The following is a 23,381-nucleotide window of genomic DNA, read 5'->3' as shown; positions in this document are numbered from 1 at the left end:
TCTTGAATGACTTGCACTCACCATCTAAGAGTCTAAATGTGAAATATACATTCCAATTTACAGTTAATTGGCTTGCAAAAGTTAAGTTAGTGGTATATAATTAAGATGCTCTCCAATCACCAAAGCAAGGTATTTGAATTGGACACACGAAGCAAGAATTCTGGAAGCATTAATTTGCTACATAACCTTCAGGAACGAGATCTTAGAGCCTTAGTTTCTTTGTGTGCAAATGAGCATACTTACCCACACTACGAGAGCATTGTCGCATATAGATACTTAAAAAAAAAAAGAAATGTTCCCAAGATCCTTTACACCAAGCACGATGAAAGCAGAAGAATTCTTTCATGCAATGAAACTATTTTAAAACAAGCAAATGAGAGAAATGCCAATACCCTGAATACAATGAAACAGGGTGAGTGCAAGTGAGAGAGAGATAGATATTAAAAGTGACAATAATTCTCAGGAGTTTAGATCTCATGAGAGATGTTAAGATGTGACACTAGAAATTGATGTCTCCATACTGTCATGGAAGAGGAGTGGCCCACACAAATCAGTGCAGATACTCCATTTTTGTAGCCTGTTAAGATTACAAGTGTAACTTATTTACAGGTGTTAATGTGTATAGATATACCTATGTATAGAGGTACACACCCCTTCACCCATGTATATGTTTTAGATATGAAAATCTAGTCAGCAATATAAGCGTTCTCAGAACTTTTTCAGTGCTCTGCCTTAATTCATGGCCTTTTTGAATTCTACTCTGTTGCGCTTGTGAACAGATACACGCATATGCATATGTGAATACATACGCAAAGAATGGGAAATATATGTATGTATATACATATATATACACATATGTGAATACATATGTAAAGAATGGGAAATATATGTATACATATACGAAGAATGGGAAAATCAACATTTTAAAATTGTTAATTGAGGTAAGTGATTATGATTTAAAGAGTAATGAATAAAGGTAGAGTTTTTATCAGCTACCATCTCAGCTAACAGAAATTGTACGCAAGCATATGCCTCACACTTCATCTGAAGTGATTTGTGGGAAAGTCTTTATCCACTATTCATATCACTTTAGCACTGGAAATTCTTGAAATTCTTGATGTGTACAGAGAAGGTCTGTTCCATTTTGCAAAGCTTTTCTGTAAACTGAGGAGGAGAAAGCTGGTTGGCAAATGCATTATTTGCTCCAATTTGTGTTTGTGGAGTTAAGCAAATGATTTTAAGAAAGCAATGCAAGATTCAGTTTCCATGGAGCTTTAAATCACAAAGCAAGCATGAAGATGGAGTTTCTCAGACATGAAAATAAAGCAAATGATGATGTTAAAAATGACAATTCAAAAGCACATCAGAAGGTTTTCATGCATATTAGCAAGGAATGTTGTGCACCAGACATTGCAAGAGTGCATGAAAATTTAAATGTAATGTCAAAAGAGAAAAATCAGTGAACACTGTAGGTCATAATCAAATCATAACATTGTTATCTCTACTGTATTCATACAAAGGCTAATTTCAGAAAACAAATTAAAAAAACCCCACCATCCCCCAAAATACTCCTCGAATAGACTCCATGTTTGTCCAAAGAATTTTAAAAGTTATTCAGATGAAAGTAGAATGAAAAAAAATCTTACTTACCATAAGTGAATTAGGTCGATAATTGTGAGGATATTCTTCAGAGAAGTACTCTGTACTGTGGTCCAGCCTTTGATGCCCTCCATATTCTGCAGCATCAGAATCCAGAAGGATTTTATACTTAAAAATGACTATTAAGGAACTATGCCAAATTGCTGTTAAATGGGAAATAAATCAAAGCAAAAAACGCTAGAACTACTGCAACAGAATTCACGCTAATATACTCAATAGAAAGCAAAAATAATAATAAAAAAATACCTAAGAAAACTTAAGAGTGGAAAAATATACAGAACATATAGAAGCTGTATGACGTTTTGTCTTGAAAATTTCATCTTAGCATAGTGACTCCTAGTAAAGAAAGTATCATCCAGTCTCTTCTGGAATCTTCCATGAATGATAAGTTTATAGTATTACAGTAGATATGCATAGCACTTTATGTGATGAAGTAGACTAAAAATGTACCACTAAACAAAATGAGTGGATTTGAACTGCATTTAAGAAGTTACATAATTGTGACCGTCAAAATCAATTGGTGTTTAGCAATATTTTACAGTCTGTCAGAATCTGATCAATTGTTAATGAGAAAAGCATATAATTTTACAGAAGAAAACCCCACAATTCCTTTGAGAGTTTTTCAGAAAAGAGTTTGAATTATTATAGCACAGAGGAACAGAAGAAAGCTTATATTTAATAGAAGACCTTTTAACAGACAAACATTCTGACTGCAGTTGTTAAAATGGGGTGAGTTATTTAACAAAGTGTAACGATGAGTTGGAATACCTGTACAGATACTTAAAAGGATTCAAACAGATTTAACAAAAAATAAAAGATAAAATAATGTTGAAAGAAGAAAATCAGAAAATGTAAGGAAATAAATGGGGAAATAAAGAGCTAACACATATTCGAAACTCAATTTCTTCTTATTTGGGACAACAACAAATAGAATGTTTTAATTTTATTATTATTTAAGTACCTCTGAATTTCTTGTTTGGACATAATTAAAACATCCTTTTCCCTCCTGAAGTTACAATAGAAAGACTCAATCTCCACTTCCCACCACCTGAAACATACAGAGAGGGAAATAACAGTGCTCTAATCTACAATCTGCTTCCTTAATTTTAAGCCATGGAAGAATCTTATTTTGCTAGAGCTTGTATTTAATAGGATTAGGGAAGAGTGAAGGAACACTCTTTCCAGTCAGTGGTTCTTAAACTGCTCTTAGGCTTCTGTGTTTGCTCAACCTTTTGAAAATAGGTCTGCTCAAAAATGTAAGGATTTTGATATCAACAGAATTGTTTTTATTTAAGTCTTTTTACACTACTCTGTTTCTATCAGACAACTTCAGGAAATTTCCCAACTGCCAGTCTTACTGATTTAAATCTCTAGCAACAAGACAGACTGAAGCATGATATAACACAAAAAGTAGCCTAAACTAAAAGTAACTGCAAATTTACTCTGAGATATTTCAGTTCAGAAGATTGCACAGGTTTTGCTGACAGAAGGCAAAGAAGAAGAAAAATAGATGCAGATGAGGGAAAAAAGCAAAGCTGTCAATCAGCTACCAAATCACTAATGTTAAGTAATCTCTTCCCCAGAAGTATTTGCAGCAAAATGAGAGAAAGGTCCAGAACGGCCAAGTTAGTTGTTGATTTCTAGAGGGCAGGTGCCCAAAGGGAGAAACAGCAGATCACCACATTCTCTGGCAAAATATTCGTGTTTGTTACCTTTAAAAAAAAAAAAAGTTAGGAAAATTATACTTTGCCAGCTTTAGTCCTCAATGCCTTATACGTGCACTACATACACACCTCCCCCCCCTTTTATTTTATAAACACATTCAAATTACCATTCATTTGTGGTCATGTACAACATACAAAAATACAAACTATAACTTCTAGTTACTCTCTCCAGCGCCCTTTCAAGCCCAGCATCAGCAATGGCTGCTACTATTCCACTGTATATATTATTAACATGGCAGGGGAATGTCTCCCTCAAGCATTTCACTCTTTGCTTCTGTGATCTATACTATACATTAAATTTAATAATTTATCAATGTTGCTGAAAGCCCTGACATCTCTAATAATTCCTTTAAAACTATTTACAGCAAATGCAATTGTTACAGCTATGCTAATTTTAAAACAATTTATCCCATTTCCTTAATCCAGGCTATAAAAGTATGTCTGGTAGTGCTTTCTAGCAATACAAAGTTAATATCACTGCCTCTCCACACCTTGCAACATAGCATATTGGCATAAATACTGTTAACCAGATCGTGAATAATGGGGCCAACAAGAATTTTAAGATCTTCACAAATCAGATATTTCTCATGGAAAAATAACTGGTTTGGTAAGCATGCCCATTTGTCTTCCAACTTAAAACTCTCAGAAAAGCTGCTTTTCATGTTTCAGAATTTTACGAGCATCTAGGTTTTTGAAGACTGCTTTCACGAAAACATTAAACAACAGTTGTGCATTTTAATTGAGCACATAATAGTAGTATTTTCTTTTGCAGTGGGGTCTCTTTTGTTTCAGTGGCAGAGTGCTGGAAATACTAACCTGAACTCTGACTGAAAAAAAAGCCCGATTCTGTTCAGTTTGATTATCTGACTAAATTTCCTAACCACTACGGTGGAGGAGAGTAGCAAAAGCAATGAACTCTTGTATAGATAGAGCTGGAAATGGAAAGGCTGTCATTATCTACCACATTAATTACTGAATTACTATGCTTTTATGATGTTTTGAAATACATATTTTAATGCAATTTTTTTATTTAATCTTATGCATGTTTAATGACACATAAAACACCACTAAGTAAATGCAAACCATAAAATAGGATAATTTGTATTTTGTTCCTCAACCCTTACTATTGATAAAAGAATCCAAGTGCTATTTGTGGGGGTGATGGTCCAGCATAATTAAAAGCTTTGCAGAAGAACACATAAGAATTTCTACTGACCAGTTGTAAAATGATGTAAGGCTTACCGAGTATTTATAAAGAAACGACTCTTTTCTGTATGGTCTGGTTTGACTCACATAAACACCTATCACAAATCAAATACATTCAAATAATATTAAGTACATTGGGTCCTCTGTATTATATGTGACAGCCCTATTACAGAGATTACCTATGTGACAGATACCCATCAAGTTAGAAGGTCTGGACACAACTGAGCAAGACTGGACATATAGGAAGGGTAACCAAACATATACAAAAAGACTGCAGATGATCCTGATGGTTTCATCTTCATTCTTTCATAGTCTGTTTTAAAATAAGGATTAGGAACTGTTACAGTTTTGATTTTATTGTACAGTGAAATGTTTATAAGCATCCATAGTTCTGGTTCTCTGGTGCTTTCCAGGCATGCAACTAGAGCATGCGTGTGTATGAAAAATCGTTATTTTCTTTTTAACTCATATGTAAATCAGCTCTCCTTTTCTCACTGCACTTCTCAATATACAAAAGAATACCTAATAAAGACTTAATTTTTATCCCTTGCTACCAATTCTTGGCTAAAAGCAAAAGGATATGGTTCCGGCAATACAGATGGGACAAAGATAAAAGTACAGAGCAAAAAGGACCAAAAATTGTGGTGAAACACTTAATTTCTGTCTGTATATAGAAACTTTCAGAAAGTGAATTTAAGCTAGAAAGAAAGAAGTGTATGGACAACAGAAGACATGGGAATGCTTTTGAAAAGCTTTTGATCCTTTAAGCAGCCTTGGGATCAGCCGGCTGTCCTGAACCAGTTATAGTGGCAATGATAGTAACACTGAAATGATCCCATGCCTTATCCAGCTGGAAATTATAACCATACGACAAGATTAAATTTACTCATTCTCATTACATCTACATGGATTAAAAGATTTACTCACAAAAGTAATGGCTGAAGGTAAACCTGGATGCTTTGTTTAGGGTGTGCAGAGAAAGCTTTGGGTGTTTTTTGTTTGTTTGTATAAACCAAACAACTTTCCCATAAAGCCTTTTTCAATATTTCCTAAGGGAAAACCTTTACAGAAGTAGTTACAGTATATATGCTGTCATAGTTGCACACAGCATACAAAAGACTATCTCTTCTTAAGAAGCCTACATCTCATTAGATAGTTTCATACATTTACTTATCGTTCAAAATATATTAGTAAAAGCTGTACAAAAAGCAAGAGATATTTAACTAGGGCATTTGACACACCATGTTAAGAATGCAGAAAAAAAATCCCTCTCCAGCACAAAATTCATTGCTGTGGATTTTTGAAGAAGAAGAGGCTCCAGAATTCCTGTAACAACAGCAGCCAGTTTGCAGTCTCCACATGAGATCTTATACTACGCATTACAGAAAAAGAGAGCTTTTTAAACATGGAGAAATGGAGAAAGGAAATAAGATTTCTTAGGGAAAAAGTTAAAAAGTGCCTGTATCAATTTTGACCCAGCACTCTAATCCAGAAACAGATATTACAGGAAGGCCTTCCTCTTTCAAATACAAGTTATAAAATAGTAGACTAAAAGAAAATTTTTTTCCTCAATCATTAGCAGTGCTGTGTAATACCAAAGTGCTGAAATTTTCTAATATTATTGAAACAAGACACTGAATTAAAACAGTTCAAGTACTGTTCAAGGAAGAATTTAAAAAATAAACCCCCAAACACAGAAAAAAATTCCAAATTTAAGATTAACTAACAAGTTTCTAAATCAACATGTCTGCCTAGATGTTCTATATACCTTCTTCTAGAAGTTAAAAATATATATACACTGGTGAAAGCAGCATGTTTTCAGATTCTACCTCTTGCAAAAACATTAAGAAGCAGTGGTGACAGTAGAACATGCAAATAAAATGCTGGAGCAACCAGTCACTGTAGTTTTAATGTTAAAGTATTGGCCACTGTAGTGGCCAAACCAAGGCTGACTCCATCTGATGCCGAGTGTTAAATGGTTTCTTAGTGGGGTTAGTTTATTAGCTACATGTATAGTGATGGCATAAGATAAAAACTAAATAAAGTCTTTAATGTGTTGGATGTATTTTGACAAATCCAACCCTCAAACTCTTGGAAAATATTTTTTTCCTATCTTAGATGAAAATCAAAGGCCAGCTTTCAAGTATTGTACCAGGATTTCTCCTTAGTCTTGTTTTAGCAACGAGCAGCCTACATCTGAATGATCTTCAATATTGTAATAAATGGATTCTCAGAGGTCAGGTTGAATAAACTGGCAAAGTAATGTAGAATAACTCACACCAGCATTTAACAGCTGAATATACAAGTCTTTCCAATTTTGCTCATTAAAAAAAGTCATTCTAAGTCAACAATGTAGAAGACTACAAATTACTAAGGAGCAACCCTTATGAAGTGTGGATTAGAAACCTATCATTAACGCACCAAGATTTCCTTGTACTACTTTGATTTAGAAAATTTAACACAAAAATAGTTTCTCCTGTTTTTTTCAGTACTTCAGCAATTCAAAATTAGAAACTACACAAGGCAAAACATGAAGTTCACAGATGTAGGTTTCATATTTTAATTGAAGCTTTCATAGTTATCAATCAGTAGCAGAAGTGCAAGTGCCCTTAAATGCCTCAGTAAAATACATATCTGAAATTACATTTTTTCTTTACTTAGGCACATTTTTCTCTTTTTAGGTGCAACCAGAGATTCAGATATATAAGATATCATGTTAATTTTCTGTAGCTGAATCTGTCTCAGGAGACAGAAGAGAAACCCTCCCTGGTTTCACTTCGAGAACTTACTATATTCCCTCGGTAGGGCTATCTGTGTATCTGGTTGTTCACCTTGAAGATGCAACCCAGGGCTATTCTAAGAAAAAATGAACATAGAATTACTTCAGTTCAGGGTAGTTCATACAATGAGTTAATTCACCATCTCTTTCTTCAAAACTGAAACTGACTGCACACAGAATTAGAGATACACTGTATGAAAAAGCCAAGTGCAATGCTTTAAAAGTGCCATTTGGTTGACCGTGACTTCCCTCTTGTATGCTTAGACATACACATTGAACTGGGAGTGGAGAGTCAGAGTCATGGAACTGATGCTTACCTTTAGTGATACAGCTGCCAGACAGAAAGCACAAACTGAACTTCCTGCTACTCCGTGCATTCACTGGATCCTCATGTTCAATGTGAGAGAGTAGAGGAATCAGAAGGTGCATCTACCTTAACATTTAAGATGGGCTTGGGAGTACACTTTTGGAGCAATTCTCCTCCTCATCAACCCTCATCATGCTTTGGTTCATGATCCAAAGCCATTTTTTTGTGGCTGTGGGTTTTTTTGGGGGGCGGAGGGTGTTGTGGGTTTGGTGTGTTTTTGTTTGTTTTTGTTTGGTTTGTTTTTTTAAAATCTTTCCTCATCTTTAACAACTTTTCTGATAGAAGTAACACAAAAAGCTTTGAAAAGCTGCTATTTAGGAAAGCCACTGCTAAAAACCTGCAAGTTAATAAGACAAAAGAGCTCATCTAGGCAAGAAAGGTGACCTCCACTTACCCACAGGAGTTTACCCACAGAAGGTTAGGGCACAGTATCATAAGCAAGTCTGAAGGAGAAAAGACAAGGATCACAAGTCATAGGATGGGATCATAGGGATGGGAACAACAACTACTCAAGCTGGAAGGAACCTCTGGAAGTCAGCTACAGGGTCAGACCAGATTGCTCAGGGCTCTATCCAGTAAGCTCTTGAAAACCTCCAAAGATGGAGCCTGCAAAACCTCTCTGGGTAACCTGTTCCAACACTAACTTGACGCATCAGCACTGTGGACAAGTTTCTCTTAGGAAAGGCAAGATCTCTACTGTTAGACCTGTAGCTAGGAAAGTAGTACCAAGTTTGCAGTAATCCCCATCCCCATTGGATACTCCAACTGAGTTTTAGACTGGATTTACTGGCACCATGATCTACGTTTTTCCAACAGCAAAAGATACTTTGTAGAGAATGCTATTCATTGCCTGTTTTTCAAAAGTATGTAGAAAAGCTGTTGGAAAAAGTGCCCAGATGGAAAAGCAATGGGGATGACAATGAAAATGATATATAACTTTCATGTACTGCTGTCCTGGCAGCAATTTTCATTGCCAAAATGCTACCTGTTAAAATAAAAGAAGATATCCTGGCAACAAGTGAAGACAAGAAACAAAATGAGAAAAAGAAAAGCCAGGCACACCAACAGCTGTAGAACTGACCATCGTTATTCTCAAGATGGATTGAAAGAAAGGGAAAGGATACCAAAGACCAGCAATTTCTTGAAGAAATTGACTTTGTAAAAAGCAAGCTATGGGCATAAACATAATTTATGAATTATTAATATGAATGCAGAACAAGAAATATAGCCACAGATCAATATGGCTAATTAATGAACTTTTCATTCACCTCATAGCCTAGAAAGAAGCCTAAAGAAAGTAACAACTGGATTTTCAAGCTAGGCATAAAAGAATATGAAGATAATAATAAAGAAGTTAAAGGGACAAACTGATATGCTATCAACATGCATTAAGGAAAACATGAACTCAGTCATTAAATGCACCATAAACACAAGGAAGATGAAGGAAAGTACAGCTGCAAGGAAGACTGTAAAGAACCTGAAGCGGTTAGGCCCTTTGTTTTTAATAATTCTTGAATTTCACTGAAAAAACAGGTAACTGGGATAATTAATTTCAAGATGAAGGGAACCTCTGTTCCTCCTCTCTACGCACTCCTAATTTTGGAGAAGACTAAGGGGTCAACCTACAACTGAGTAAAAGCATATTAGAGAGTATTTGTATGAATTTTCTAATTAAATTAAACACCTCGGCCTGATGAACTTCACCTCAGGATATTTAGAGGATAGTTGAAGCCATTTAGCACTTAACTCATGGCACAGTACTGAGGAGGAGGGAGGGGGGTACTCTACCTTTTTGCTTCAGCCAAATATGGATGCTTTTTGCTTAAACTAAATGTAAATCTGGAGGCACATAAATTCATATTGGCTGGTAATTATGAGCATAAAATGCTGATTTACTTTTGTGCCAAGCTAACAAGCCTTGTAAAAAAAATAAAAAAGGGGGGAGGGGGAGATAGATATAGATATACACACACACACACACACAGAGCGTGCTTAATTTTAATGAGACTTCCAACACTGCAGAGAAATTGTTTAACAAAAATCAGCGGGGGATCTTATGGAAGGGAAAGGAGTTATTTCTGAAATCTTTAAGAAAGGTGCTTTTACCCACTCACATTCATTCTGTCATAGATTTCATTCACTCTCATACCAAGGCACAGGAGCCCAAGTGGTCTAGCACATCCATACAACGGTGACAACAAGGGGCATCAGTTACTGAGTCTTCATCAAGTCTCTTAGGTTCTTCTTGATTCATGATGACAACCTAGCTTTTGAACAAATCTTTTACACCCTCTGAAAGATGATAGTTGTTATGATCTGTTCTTTGCTCCAGAATCTTGCTTACTGCAGTCTCCATAAGCATTAGGAAAGGTTGTTGTTCACTGTCTGCTTATCCTTGTTCACTTGAAACATGTCTGTTTTCCTACTGAGCTAATGGGAAAAGAAATAGCATATATTAAACCTTGTTGCCATCCCACTGCTGTTAGGCTGTAGGGTCCTCTGACAAGTCATCTGGGCCACAGCATAGATGGTGACACTTATCAGAGTACCTACTTTCTTGTCTTGACATGAACCCCCCCCCCCTTTGTTTTACTGCTAGAAACAGTATTCTTAATTATCAATACAGGCCATTCTTTTAATCCTCATTTTGTTGCTTCTGCTAATGCTTTCACTAACACATTTCCATTCACATATTTTGTCCATGCTAGTAATATTATTACTATTATTATTATTATTTTGCAGATGGAAAAGTTTACAGTGGCTTTAAGTAGGCCATAGGACCAGAGAAAATTCAAGAAATGGCCCACGGTGAAAGTGGGGATGTTCAGTTGAGATAAATGCAAGGTGCTACATTGACAGGAATAAGAATTATTTAACTGTGGGATAACGAATACAAGATGAGAAGAAGGGAACAGTTAGGAAATACTGAAAAATAGCATAACACAAATGGAACATGTCTTGGCACAAACATCATGTAGGATTTGAATTTTCAACACCACAAATCTGCCTGTTTCTCCAGCTTCGGTAAACTGTCAGAACTGTGACTTGCTTTTGGCACTGAACTTCAAGAAAAACTAATCCCAGGAAAATAGCTGAAAAACTTTAATAAGACAAGATCAAAAAAGTTACTGTAGTGCCATCAAAACAGAAAGGAAATCTCTCATCCTTTAAAAATAGGACCAATAACAAACTACCTACATTTTGGTAAGACAGATTTCAATTAAACATTAAGAAAAACATTCTAATAGCAGCAACAGTGACATATGGGAATACATCAGTCTATAAAAGTGGAGAAGATTATTTTGAAATTACTGTGGTTGATGTAATAACTTAAATGGAAAACAAATCAAATCCCCTTTCCTGTTCTTTCTCCCCCTTTTAGCCATGTTCCTTTTGAACAGAGGAAACAAGGTTTCCGTATTGAATTTTTACTGCAGACAGGCCTTGGAATCAGCCTCTACCCCATAAAAGGTCTAGTCAGTATTAAAAAAAAAAAAAAAAGAAAAAAACCAGAAACTTATGAATGGTTTCCCTGTTAACACTCAAAATTTTACCTACAATCAGAGAACTAGAGACAGCTGACCTAGATGTTGATTATTCATCTATCTCCAAACTGAAGCAGATTAGGCAGAAATAATGTTAGCTCAAGCTGCCTTTTTCTCACAAAAAGGCTTCTGAAAGAGCATAATTTATGAAGTAAAAATCCAGTACGAGCATAGAAATGTTTTCCTTTTTCCTTCACATAATGAAACAGAAATTGGGCAATAGCACATGCCGCTCATAGTTACGCGCACTCACGGTACTGGAAACCTGTTTCTTTTCCTATGCAGACTGAAGATGCATTCCCACATTAGTATGCTATATTTCTTATTCACACCTATTAACCTTAACATATCAACTACCCTGATAGAAAAAGGCATTTGGCTGATCTTAAATTAAGTCCTTTGTCTCCACGTGCCAGATAGCCCCTGAATTCTAACAGGCAGGGACAGTTGCATAACCGCACTTCAAAGCAGCCTGCAAAGCAGCATCTTTGCCTTCAGCAATCACACACCAGTGACTCATTCAAGTGACCTTATTTGCTCATTAGAAGCTCTAGGTACAGGTTGCAAATGTCAGAAAGCCTGAATTAATGTTTTTTTTTTAAATTATATTTTTGCAGCATTTTCACAACAATATTTGTGATACCTCATGCATCATCTAGCTATTTGTTTATGGACAACTCTGACTTCAAATGTCTTTATGCACCCTAAATTCATGCCAACAAGTGTACAACTGGTATTCATTCACTCTAGCATTACAATGCTTTGATATGTTATGCCGTGTGAAAATGGGAATATTTGTAACGAAGTAACCATTTCTTCCCATGACTTTTTTTTCCTTCTTGCCCTTTAGAAGTAGATGACAACATGAAATGTCAAGATACAAACAGAGATAAGCTAGCAGTGATTCATATTGCTCAACATTTATGGACTTTCATGCTCACATATAAAATTAAGGTCTCAGTCCTTGAATGTCTCACACTAGGGTACATCATCTTAAGAGAACAAGACGTAGAATGGAGCAACCCAACATCACGAGAAGTAAGTCAAGAGAGAAGATTGCAGTATAAAAGGGAAGGAAAAACTGACTCCAAGCTGGCTGTGACTCTTCATATTGCTTTTGACTGGCTGGCTGTTCAGAAAAAGATTTTCCAAACCAAGTGGGACCAGAAGGACTGTAATGTCTACTGACTACCACTTCTTTTAAAGTACAATAAGCTTTGCTATGCCAACAGCCTACAAATAAAGAACAGCTGAAGAAGAATATTTTCAATGAGACCAGAACAGAGGAACACCTATAAAAATGTAGGCCAGAAAGGCAGGAAGCTCTGTATCTTTTAACATCTCTGAGAAGCTATATATGACAACAGCTTAGTTATATATATTACTACACTATACTGATATGCCAAAGCCATCCACTTAATGAAGGCAAATGTAATGACATGTGTTACATGCACTAATTTGACTAATTCAATCCACTAAACAAACTTAAACCTAGGTATTGAAAGGATCATCACATTTCCCACAATTCCCAATATCATTCAGATAAACTTTTTATTAAAAAGAATTTAATCAATATATTATAGCAATTTGCTCTTCAGGCTTATTCAGTAACTGCCTCACAGTATCAAATTAAAAATCCACCAATTTCTTAAAAAAACCCCAATAGGGTGACAACAAACTCTTGTTCTTGAGTACTTCTGCTTCACGTTTAAGTTCCAAAGGGATTGTAAAGAATTCCTTTTAAAATGGAGAAGTTGTTCTGAAGATTTAATGTCACATGTGACCACATTTCCTAATTATAGGACACTTTTTTTTTTTTTTTTTAAATCTCAGGTTAAAAGGTTCCATTACAAAACTATACATAAAATCCGTATCTCTAATTGCAGGACAAGAGTTAGAAAGCAAGCTAGTCAACATTAAAACACCCCAACATATTTAAAGAAAACAGATACTAAAACTCAGCCTGCTGGATGTTCGCAGGGAAGAAGAAAGGATGCTGAAAGCAAGGAGAATAGCATGGTAATACTGGTTGTTAACTTTGGGATACATTTCATTTAAAAACTGATACCATAAATAGTTCTGCATTGTTTCTATACTGTAAATGTTTGACTACTGTAAGAGACGGAGCTGCAATAAGAAAGCTTCATGATCTTTTTTGTTGCTTATAAGCCGATGCTAAGTATTGTTCAAGTCAGGTATTCTTGATTAATAGTTTAGAAATCTCAGCCAAGACCGACCTAGCATGTCTAAAAGAAATGAATGCACATAATTTGCATCTCTCCTGGTTAGGTGGAGTATAAAGTGGACTTCCTATGGACTTGTGTGGTTGATAAAATACTTGATAACCTTAACTTTCAGTTCTAAAAATAAAGCCAAATACTCCTTGAAGTACCAAAAGCCTCTATCTCGTTCATGCTCTGGAAATCATGCCATCCTTTTCTTTTGCACTGACTCACTTTTACCAGTCTTAGTAAGATTACAGAAATAGTGTAAGTTAGCCCCTGTTTACTGCTAACAGTTACGTAGTTACCAACACTACAGAAAATAAGTAGATCCAAATCTGAACAGTACTGTCGCCCACATGCAACCTTTTGCCATTTGATCTTGCAACCAGAGGAGATTATGAATAGAATACAGAATCTTTAGGGTGTGCTGCTACAAACAAAATCATAGATATTACACATGGGCTCCTCACTTGTGAGAAATGAGGCAATTTTAGTTACTGTCTTTCACTACATGCTGCAATACCTCAAATTTGCTGTCACTTAAGACCACGCATACAGTTCGTTACCACTACTCAGCTAAACAGAAGATGTTTAAAGAACTGCTATAACATGATTCTGCTTTTGAGCTCGGATTCAGAGAAGTGTTTCAGTGACTATCTGCATCTTCTCAGTTCTAATGCCAAACTATTAGGTATATCTAGTTTAATTAAGATTAAGTTTCCTGAAAATAAGCGATTATGATGATGAGCCTGTAAGTGCATTGCATACTAAGATTTCAGCAGTTCTCTAATACACTTGATGGTAGTTCCGTAACTCCAGGGATTTTCTTGGGTTAGAAGCAAACTTTTACACAGAAGAATGGGATAATGGAGAGCTTCTGTCTTCATTATCAATGAAAAAGATACTGAGAACGCAATTGGTAGATACAGTACTGCTTAGCTTTCTCCTAGACAGAACAGAAATAAGAAGTTTAGGTATGTTCAAGGAGTTTACGGACATCTTATTGTCCAAGGACTTTGCTAGCAACAGGCACTAAAAAGAAGTGAGATTTTTATGGTGTAGGCATCAGGGCATGTTGTCTTATTAGATGCATACAGTCAAAAGCACTTCCTTTAGAAAAGAAGTCCCAACGGTTCATCCCATGTGATGGCCTTGGATGAGAGCACAGTGACCTTTTAAATACAGATAATAAATAAGCTTCACAGATAAAAAGAGAACTTAATTAACATAAATGAGACTTCTATTTCAAAGGCCAAAGAGAAAAGCAAGAAAATAGATTCTTATGAGCCAATTCAAAAGGTTTTGACCTAAGTTAAACTTGCTCTTTCCTTTTCACTCCTTTGTTATTTTCTCCTCTTTATGCACAACAGTTTAAGAAGAAACATTATGATTTTTATTTCAACAATCAACAGAAGCCATTGCAACTTCCTAAATTTTGTTTCAGGGAAGCCTGATGAAGATACATTCAATCTGCTTTTAAGCCAAAACTACAAATTTGGGGCAGCTAAATTATTTATTCAAACACGCCCAATTCTAGCAAAGTGTCTTTATGAGATACTTTTTTCAACTGAGAGGAGGTTTTTTATTCTCCTGACATGAGAAACACTGCTGTGTTCACCTTGAGGGACAATCATGCAAAACACTGCAGCTTTTGAAACCTGAAGATTGTTGCAGGCCAGCTTTGTGAACCAGAACTTGCATGAAGTCTTGCAATGTATCTGCCTAAGTATATGTATGATTCAGAATGATCTGCATCTTCACAATCCCAGAAGGAAGAGAAGGTTCCTACCTTCAAACTTCAACGTCCAAGGTTAAATCAGGCTGAGAGCCAGTTGGCAACAGTTCCCTCCCAGAGGCTTTTCAGGAATTTTCCCTGGTTCATGCATTGAACTGCCACAGAATAAAATGAATAGTGGAAGGTTGTTGAAAAGGTGATTTATGGGAAGATTCTACATTTGCGATTCCCAAGTGAGAACACTAAATTAAGAGAACTACTTCCTCTCAGTTGCAAACAGTACAATACCGTAAAACAGGAAAGGCGCTTCCTTAACCAAATGAACAAAGCTCTCAGCAGAGGTGAAGGTGCACTATGTTTCACAGAGAAGTAAGAGCAGTGGCAGCATTTAGAGCCCTTTGCTCCTGCCAGAGGCAGCGGAGCATGTCACACTGAGGACAGAACCACAAAATCCACTGTTTGCTTGGGACAGGAGGGGTTAGTCACACAAAGCACCTTAACAAAAGCAAATACACTGTTGGTAATTGGCAGTTCGATTAGCAATAAAAGCTTTAGGTTAGTGAACAAAAAGCTAATATGGATCTTTATGCTTTAACAAAAGCCTTTTAAATTGAAACTGTCTATAATATATGATGTAAATAAAATTACACTTAAGACAAGGATGTGTACTGACACCAACATATTAAAAAATACGATATAAACTTCAAATACGAAACATCGTCTGTATGCCTTGTTTATATCACACTTGTTTTAAACACACTTGAGCTGTTAAGTTTCAGTATGATTTTCAGTGAAACAAAATAAACATAAAGGGTATAGAAAATCCCTGATCATCTACTAAGTGAATAGCAAACATTTTCCAATGAGTTTCTCCTTATATTTAAAAAAAAAAAAAAAATCAATTAACAATTACTATTTCTGGGCCAGATACAGCGGAAAAGTGTTTTAATTTCCAGGGTGAACTAGCAACAGATCAACTTACTGAAACCTAGCTGGGCCTTGATTTGCACAGTGAAACCAGTGAAAAGCAGGTTTCACAATTTGCTTCAGAAGAGCTACTATAGAGCAGCCTCAGCTGAAACAGGAGCAACACATTCAGGATTCTATACAAACAGTAAATGCCTAATTTATAAGAAAGGAGATCCTGGTGGTGTAAAATAGATACATGAAATGTTTCTGAAATGACTGACAAATTTAGAGCACTGAAAAACCAAAAGGCTGCTTATATTAAATATTTAGTCAACAAACTGGTCATAAAAATATTTCCATAAACAGGAAGAAAGCCCAAATAGTTTCAGAAGTGCCTGAGCACGGCTTAGTCCCATCTTAGCTGTAAGTGCCACGGAGTAGAATTTTTGCAACACTGTGTGCAGGGCATTTACACACCCAGAAAAACAATGCCTAGATATTTAATTAATTTAGCACAAACCAGAAAATCAAGTTAGGAAAACAGCCACATATATAATCGTAATTAAATACAAGCCTGAGGAAGATATGCTATGGAAAAAAAGAGAGAAAATAAGTGATACAAGAGTTATTAAGAGTGAGATTTTTAAAAAAATATTTCTTATGCATTTCTGATAATTGAACCTCTAGCACCTTTGAAAAAGAAAGGCAGAAAGTGAACAAGAAGATATGGTTTGGATTTAATTGTATCTGTGTAAGTATCACAGCAAAAAAGTCGCACTAATTCTGTTACGTGTTGTAGTCCTTAACATTGAACTTACACCTTTTCCATCTGCAGAACTCAAAGAATTTCATACAAGACAGATGAAATGCAGTAGCATCAACTTAAATGAGTGAATACCTGAAGCCTATGACAGTCAAGTATTGGTGTATCTCACAACACCAGATTGAGATTTTACTGCTCCAATTTACTATTCCATTCTATCTTTTCCAGGAGTTCCAGTAGCAGCAGGAGAGGCAGCAGGAGAAAGCGCTGAAGATGATGGGTTTGACTTGCTGTTTCTAAAACAGAATCCTGCTAAGTTTCTGAGACCCTGTAAGTCAGTTCAGCAGTGCTCAGGAGATAGAGCAGTACATTGAACTAAAGCAACTGAAATATGGCACTAGTCTCCTGAGATTGCTGATAAATAAAAAGACAGTAGGCCAAAACTGGAACTGCAGTGCTTTAAACTGACACAGCAAGATTCACTAGACTGTTTGTCAAAGGACTTGGAACAAATTGAATTTAGGCACACTAAATTCTGCCGGCAAGTTAGCATTAATTTTTTGAATCTCCTTCAATGCTAAGAATTTGGACACAAATGCAAAACCAGCCAATTACTCAAGAGTAATCATATACTGCTCAGCTGAGCTAAGAGCTCAGTTATAAAACAGAAATTGCACAACCTTATTGATGAAGGTTTAAGCTAATGTATTTTCCTGTGTGACTGTATGCACAGCCTCATCTTACTGTGGTCACTTTCTATATTTCTATATCACTTTCATTATTTAAGAAGTAGGAATTACTTGCTTTTTCATACCTCAACATAATTACAAAAAACAAGGCATCACAAGGACACTTTAGTATGTAGTCTTTAAATTGAGATTTTTACTTTTGGTTTCTACAAAATGATCTCTTATGAAGAAGGCAAATTTCTAAAATTTTTTTTGCTGTACACCAATTAAAGCAAGATTATACTGATGACAAGTAAGTGGTTTCTTACCTTTTAACTACAGTTTGCATTTGTATTAGAAAACAGAAATAAAATTAGTTTCAACTTCTAAAGGTTTTCTGTACAAGCGAAACAGTAAAGAAAAGGATATTTTCCTGGAGTTTCAATACCAACTCTGTAGTCCACGTAACTTTGATACGGATGGAAGTTGAAAATAAAAATGAGACCTGCTCTCTCAAATGCTATGACCTTATTGGATTCATGCTTTTCACTCACAAAGGCCTAGGCAAGAAAAAAATAAAAACACAATACTATAAAATATTTCATTTCTAACTGAATTAACAAAAAAAGAAAACAAACCATTGCCCCTATACCTCATTTCAAATAAACCAGTCAGATTCAAGCAACATAGATAAGGGCATTAACATGCAAACTGAAATTGTTTACCTATGTAATGTCATATAAAATTTTTGATTACTAAACTGTAGCTTACTTTTTATAAGGCAATGTAAAATTGAAAAGGTAGAAGCATGTTAAGTATAGAGCACTTGAAAAATTCTTGCTCAAAGATTGGTAATGTGGTCTTTTTATGACACTTTCCTTTAGCAAAAAATGGGTTTCTTTTATCAAATCAAGTCTTCAATCTACTTGTTATAGAGATCAGCATCACATCTACTGTTAGTAATTTAGAAAATGAAGCACTGGGTATGTTTTTTGTTTGTTTTTTAATATCTGTGTGAGAAATAGCTTTGATAAGCCACATTAAACTTCTGCACATACCACCTTTGTTCTATTTGCTAAAGCCATTAATAAATAACTAGATATCCATTTAAAAAAATTCTTTAAAGTGGATTATGACTAGTATGAAATAATTAAACACCGAGAAGTTATAATAATTGAGTTGCTTTGATAAGAAGTACAGTGCAATACCTAGGTAAAAAAGGCAAATACAAAAGTGGCAGGTTGAAGACCAGGGGACTGTAACTTATACTGTACTCTATTGAAAGTGTTTTCTCAGTAACAGAGTAATTATTTATATAAAGTAAATCGTTAGAACAATTTACACTTTCCCAAAGTAATCCTTGGATTGGATTACAGACAATTTTATAGTCTGCTTTATCCAATCTGCAGTTACTAAATAAAAATAGCAAAAATAATAGGAAAAGAGCTTGCTATGAAGCTAAAAGGAGACTGTCTCAGATTTCTATTATCTGTGGAAGATATTTCAGTGACATGTTTTGACAACTTGAAATATATGGTCGGGCATTATGCAGTGCATAGTAAAGTGCTGTTTAAAATTTCTGCATGCAAATTTGGTATTGTTGTTATTCTGAACACGTACCCAACTGGTGACTAAAAACTTATCATTTAGTATATACAGCTTACCGGGGGAGATGCAAGCCAGCCAAATCTTTCCTCCAATTTATTCATATCTCTATCAAATGTATTTAGGAATCTATAGCGAAGAAGATGATCCTCAGTAAGATTAAACTGTCTTCTGGCATAGTGGTAGCTCTCATTATTCCCTTTTCTGGGGAAGTCAAGCCATTCTGGATGCCCAAATTCATTACCTGTATTTAAAAACATTAAGGATCTGTGAAATAACGTGCTAAAAATACACTAAACTGGCAGAAGAAAGATACATTAAAGTATATTTCCTTTCTACAAGTTTTAAATTCCAAAGAATAATTCTGCATACAAAAATTGGTCATTATTAAAATCTTTCTCAGAACATTCATGCTTTTTAACAGGTTAGGCCAATAAAACTAGCAGAGCAAAATATCCATGGACTCCAGGGGAAGTATAAAATGGTGAATGTATTATAATCTCTACACCATCATGCCATGCTTAAAAATTCCTTATTCCAATCTTTTAACAAGAGCAACAGAAATTCAGTCACCCAGGATACAAATTTTAGAGTCACTATGAAACCTAAAACCATATTTTTTTAGGTTTCATAAACCTAAAAAACCTATAAACCCATTTTTTTAGAGTAATTAACAGAAATCAGCAATACCATTCACACTGTCAACTTCCATAACCACAGAGGCAGAAATCACCCATTTTATCAATTAAACTTCAAAATAATCAAAAGACCAGCTGGATGCACTTCAACCTTTTTTGTTTTAATTTTTATCCTGGCTATAAACACTGTCATCACGGTTTCCAGTGTTATGAAAATAACTATTAAAAAAGGTGACTTGAATCTCTCGTTCCTCACTTCCTAGAAAAATTCAAAAAGACATCCTACCTAGTTCATGTAGCAGGCTAGGTTAAAGTGAGTAAAGCAGAATGCTTAATGATGATGTATTCAGCATTTGATACTGAAAACAAGTGACTTAAGGGGTGTGACAACTCAGGGATCTAACAGCATGTGTCAATTCACCCACCTTGCAAGGGGAGCTTCTTTTCCAAACATAAAACATGGTATCACAAGCACCAGATACACTTTTCAGGCTGGGATGAAGCACATTCCAGCTCTGGGTTCCTCTGTGTGTCCACCTGTTCAGGTCCCTTTGAGCGTGTGCAAATGCCATTGTATTGTATTTCAATTTGGTTTCCTATAGCGGTAATGCTTCACAAGTTTGTCAGTCTCATCTTGATTATCTAGCCCCTATAACTACTGAATAGACTTCACTTTAAGACAAGGAATAGGTTTATTCAGACTTAGATCACACTCCATTAAAAAATGCAGGAAAAAAAGTTGCAATTTAATCAAATAAGAAAAGCTTAGCTTCTCTTATGTAGGATCCCCAAAGCAAGTCTCAGCTGTCAAAGCTAAAGATTCACAGCAACATCTTATTTGGGACTCAGTATTTTGAATGACTTCCATGTATGCAAAGTTTTCTTGTTTTATATACTGTCATTATTACAGTTTGAGACAAATCCAAATGGACTCAACTGTTCTAACTCATGCTATAACCCGCTGCCTAGCAGACTCTCAATCACTTTGGACTATTCATTTTACACAGGACTAAAATGTGTTAAGTACCTTGAAAGTTAAACGCACATTTCAAAGCCTATGATAGTTGATTCACCACAAACATTTCAGAGATTACACAACTTGCCATAAAACAGAGACAAGAAGTGATGTACCTGGAACTATGTATGGGAAGTAATAGGATCAAATTTAAGACGGTTTCTATTAGAAGAAAAGACCCTCACATTTCTACAAGCAGTTACTCAAGTTTTGTCAATAAACTGGAGTTTTGTGGTCAGACGAAGGGCAGGGATGCTGAGAGAAGGCAAGTGTTGTTTCCTGGATGGATACCCTGCATGTGCAGCCACCATCTGCTGTCTCGCACAGCCTGGAAGACCCGGAGGATATGGTCAGCAGTGACAGCTATGAATTTAGATTTTTGAGGTGATTTTTGTGTATTTCCATGCTTCACGGGAACAAAGAGATGAACAGAGAGCAAAAAAGAAAGGCTGCATATATATTTAGGAGAATCCTTCGCAGTGGTATCCGTTTTGTAAACGAACTGACAAGTTGTAAATTAAATTTCCCATTCAAAAGCTAAACCACTAAATGTCATATTCAGCTCAAAACCAGAGACAAATATAAAAGAATCAGAATCACAGCAGGACTTTGAAAATGACCTTGGAATAATGCTGGACTGAGCTCTTAAACTGTGCTAACAATACGGTACGGAAAATGAGGAAAGATATTGCTATAAAACAGACACTGTATCTAACCAATTCAATATTCTCTTAAGAGCTGGGCAAGGTATTACCTTCTTTCGTGATCTGCGCACTATTGAAAAGATGGACTACATGAGATAGCTCAGTTAAAGATAGCAAAAAACATCAGAAAGTCAGAGATGATATGTATCTTGAAAAGATAGCCAAGAAAATCGTTCCTTGAACGAAGAAAAACATAAAAACGAAGGCAATAAGCAACAGAAGATAGTGAATAAATTAGACTAAACTAGCCCATCATTTCAACAGAGTATTTCACCATAAGTACAGCGTATCTCCTTCATGTTTATACCATATACCGACTCCCCCACCTCCACTGGCTTTGCCTATTTCCCCACCACAGTAACCAGTGTTGTTTGAACGCTGAGTTTTGTTGGTTTGGGTTTTTTTTTAAAAGAACAACAGAAGTGTAGCAAAGTACAAAAGCAATGTTCATTTCCTAACCATTACTAATGGCCATTAAGAAAAAAAAGGCATTTAACACAGTGCAGCAACTTGATAGAAGACTAAATTACTTGCTGATGTCAGAAAAGCATGTTGAGGCTCTAAACACTGACTGCTCGCACTTCAAATGTCTGTTTCTACTGGTACCTTCTGGACAATACACCCGTGTGCCTTTTGTACGTGTTGCTTGATTTTAAAAGGGTCTCTTGATTTCTCTTTATAGAAAGAAAAATAGAAGTTCATAAATTATGAGAGAACGAATTCAAGCAGGCTTTTTCGGTTATGTTCTTAAGATGTGGTATAGGGAAAAGGAACTAACATTTAGCATGCAAGCAAACCTGCCAATAAACTCCTGAGAGTGCTTCTGCACTTGACATGCATTAAGGCTATGCATCCTTTAACAAAAAAGACATCTCTCATACTACTTTTTTTTTAATTGCTATTTTTCCCTAGTTTAACTTTATAACAAATGAGGGGAGGCTCTAGGAAAGGGAACGCACAGGTAAGTGACTAACACTTACTTCTAGAGATCACTAATGGTACCTGTGAAGCATATGCTGCCCCCTTTCCCATGTTCCACTTCTCATTTCTGACAAGAGTCAGCAACATTCACTTCTTGATAATTGTGAAAGCCTCTAAGCATAGAAGTACTATTGGGATTTCTTTTCCTGTAATTAATTTGCTGTTTGATATAAAGGTCCAAACTACAGATTGACAAGAAGCCAGCTGCTACAAATGATGCAAATCAGGACAATGGAACTAATGTGGGGGAGGCAGAGAACAAAGCTGAAATTAACTGAAATTTTGATTAGAGAAACAAAACAAAGACAAATAATTGAAGTGCAATGCATACTAATTTCACCTAGGAATTAATTCAAGTTTGCCTTTTCCTACATATTGTGCATATTGGACAACTTTACTATGTACCAGATTTCAAGATCACAATTGCAACAACTAAATTAACTTCCTATTACTAGAACAAAAATCTACATTACACTTGTTTATTAGGCTAGAAATGCATTTACACCACAAAGTAGTTATGCTGATGATGATTACTTTGAAGCTGCGCCCCACAGGTCATTAAAGTTTTCTTGATCTCTCTTCTTTACACATCTTTACTAGCAGTTCTCTCTCAAAGAATCAGGCTAAGCAGAATTGAAGGCGTATTTAAAAAAATGCAGCAGGCAGTGTCGAGAGATGCCTATTCTTTTGGTTTGTTTGTATTTTGAATTCAGTATAACAGTAAATACTTTAAAAGCAGTTAAAGCAAGTAGCTTATTGGATACATCAAAGGTAAGAAGTTTAATTAGGTGTATAAGGCTGAACAAGTTTTTAAATTATCTAAAATACTATATAAAGAGACCCTATTTAAAACTGATG

At 35.6% G+C, this 23,381-nt stretch overlaps 1 protein-coding gene across 3 annotated transcripts in view; it reads right to left on the bottom strand.

The window, feature by feature from the left end:
- GBE1 (1,4-alpha-glucan branching enzyme 1) overlaps positions 1–23,381 on the bottom strand; it is a 170,777-nt gene that overhangs the window by 10,821 nt on the left and 136,575 nt on the right. For 2 of the 3 annotated variants that reach the window (XM_072886003.1, XM_072886011.1), the window contains exons 13-15: positions 19,245–19,429; positions 18,012–18,140; positions 1,651–1,770 (exon numbers count right to left, since the gene is read on the bottom strand). In XM_072886003.1, coding sequence (XP_072742104.1) covers positions 1,651–1,770; positions 18,012–18,140; positions 19,245–19,429 — 434 coding nt within the window. Of the gene's footprint in view, positions 1–1,650; positions 1,803–18,011; positions 18,141–19,244; positions 19,430–23,381 lie in introns of all 3 variants that reach the window. The other variant, XM_072886017.1, reaches the window with a different exon arrangement.

This window comes from Ciconia boyciana, chromosome 1 (genome assembly GCF_034638445.1).
Source record: "Ciconia boyciana chromosome 1, ASM3463844v1, whole genome shotgun sequence".
Taxonomy (NCBI): Eukaryota; Metazoa; Chordata; class Aves; order Ciconiiformes; family Ciconiidae; genus Ciconia; species Ciconia boyciana.
The sequence above is the reverse complement of the archived record's forward strand: the minus strand, read 5'-3'. Positions and strand labels throughout refer to the sequence as shown.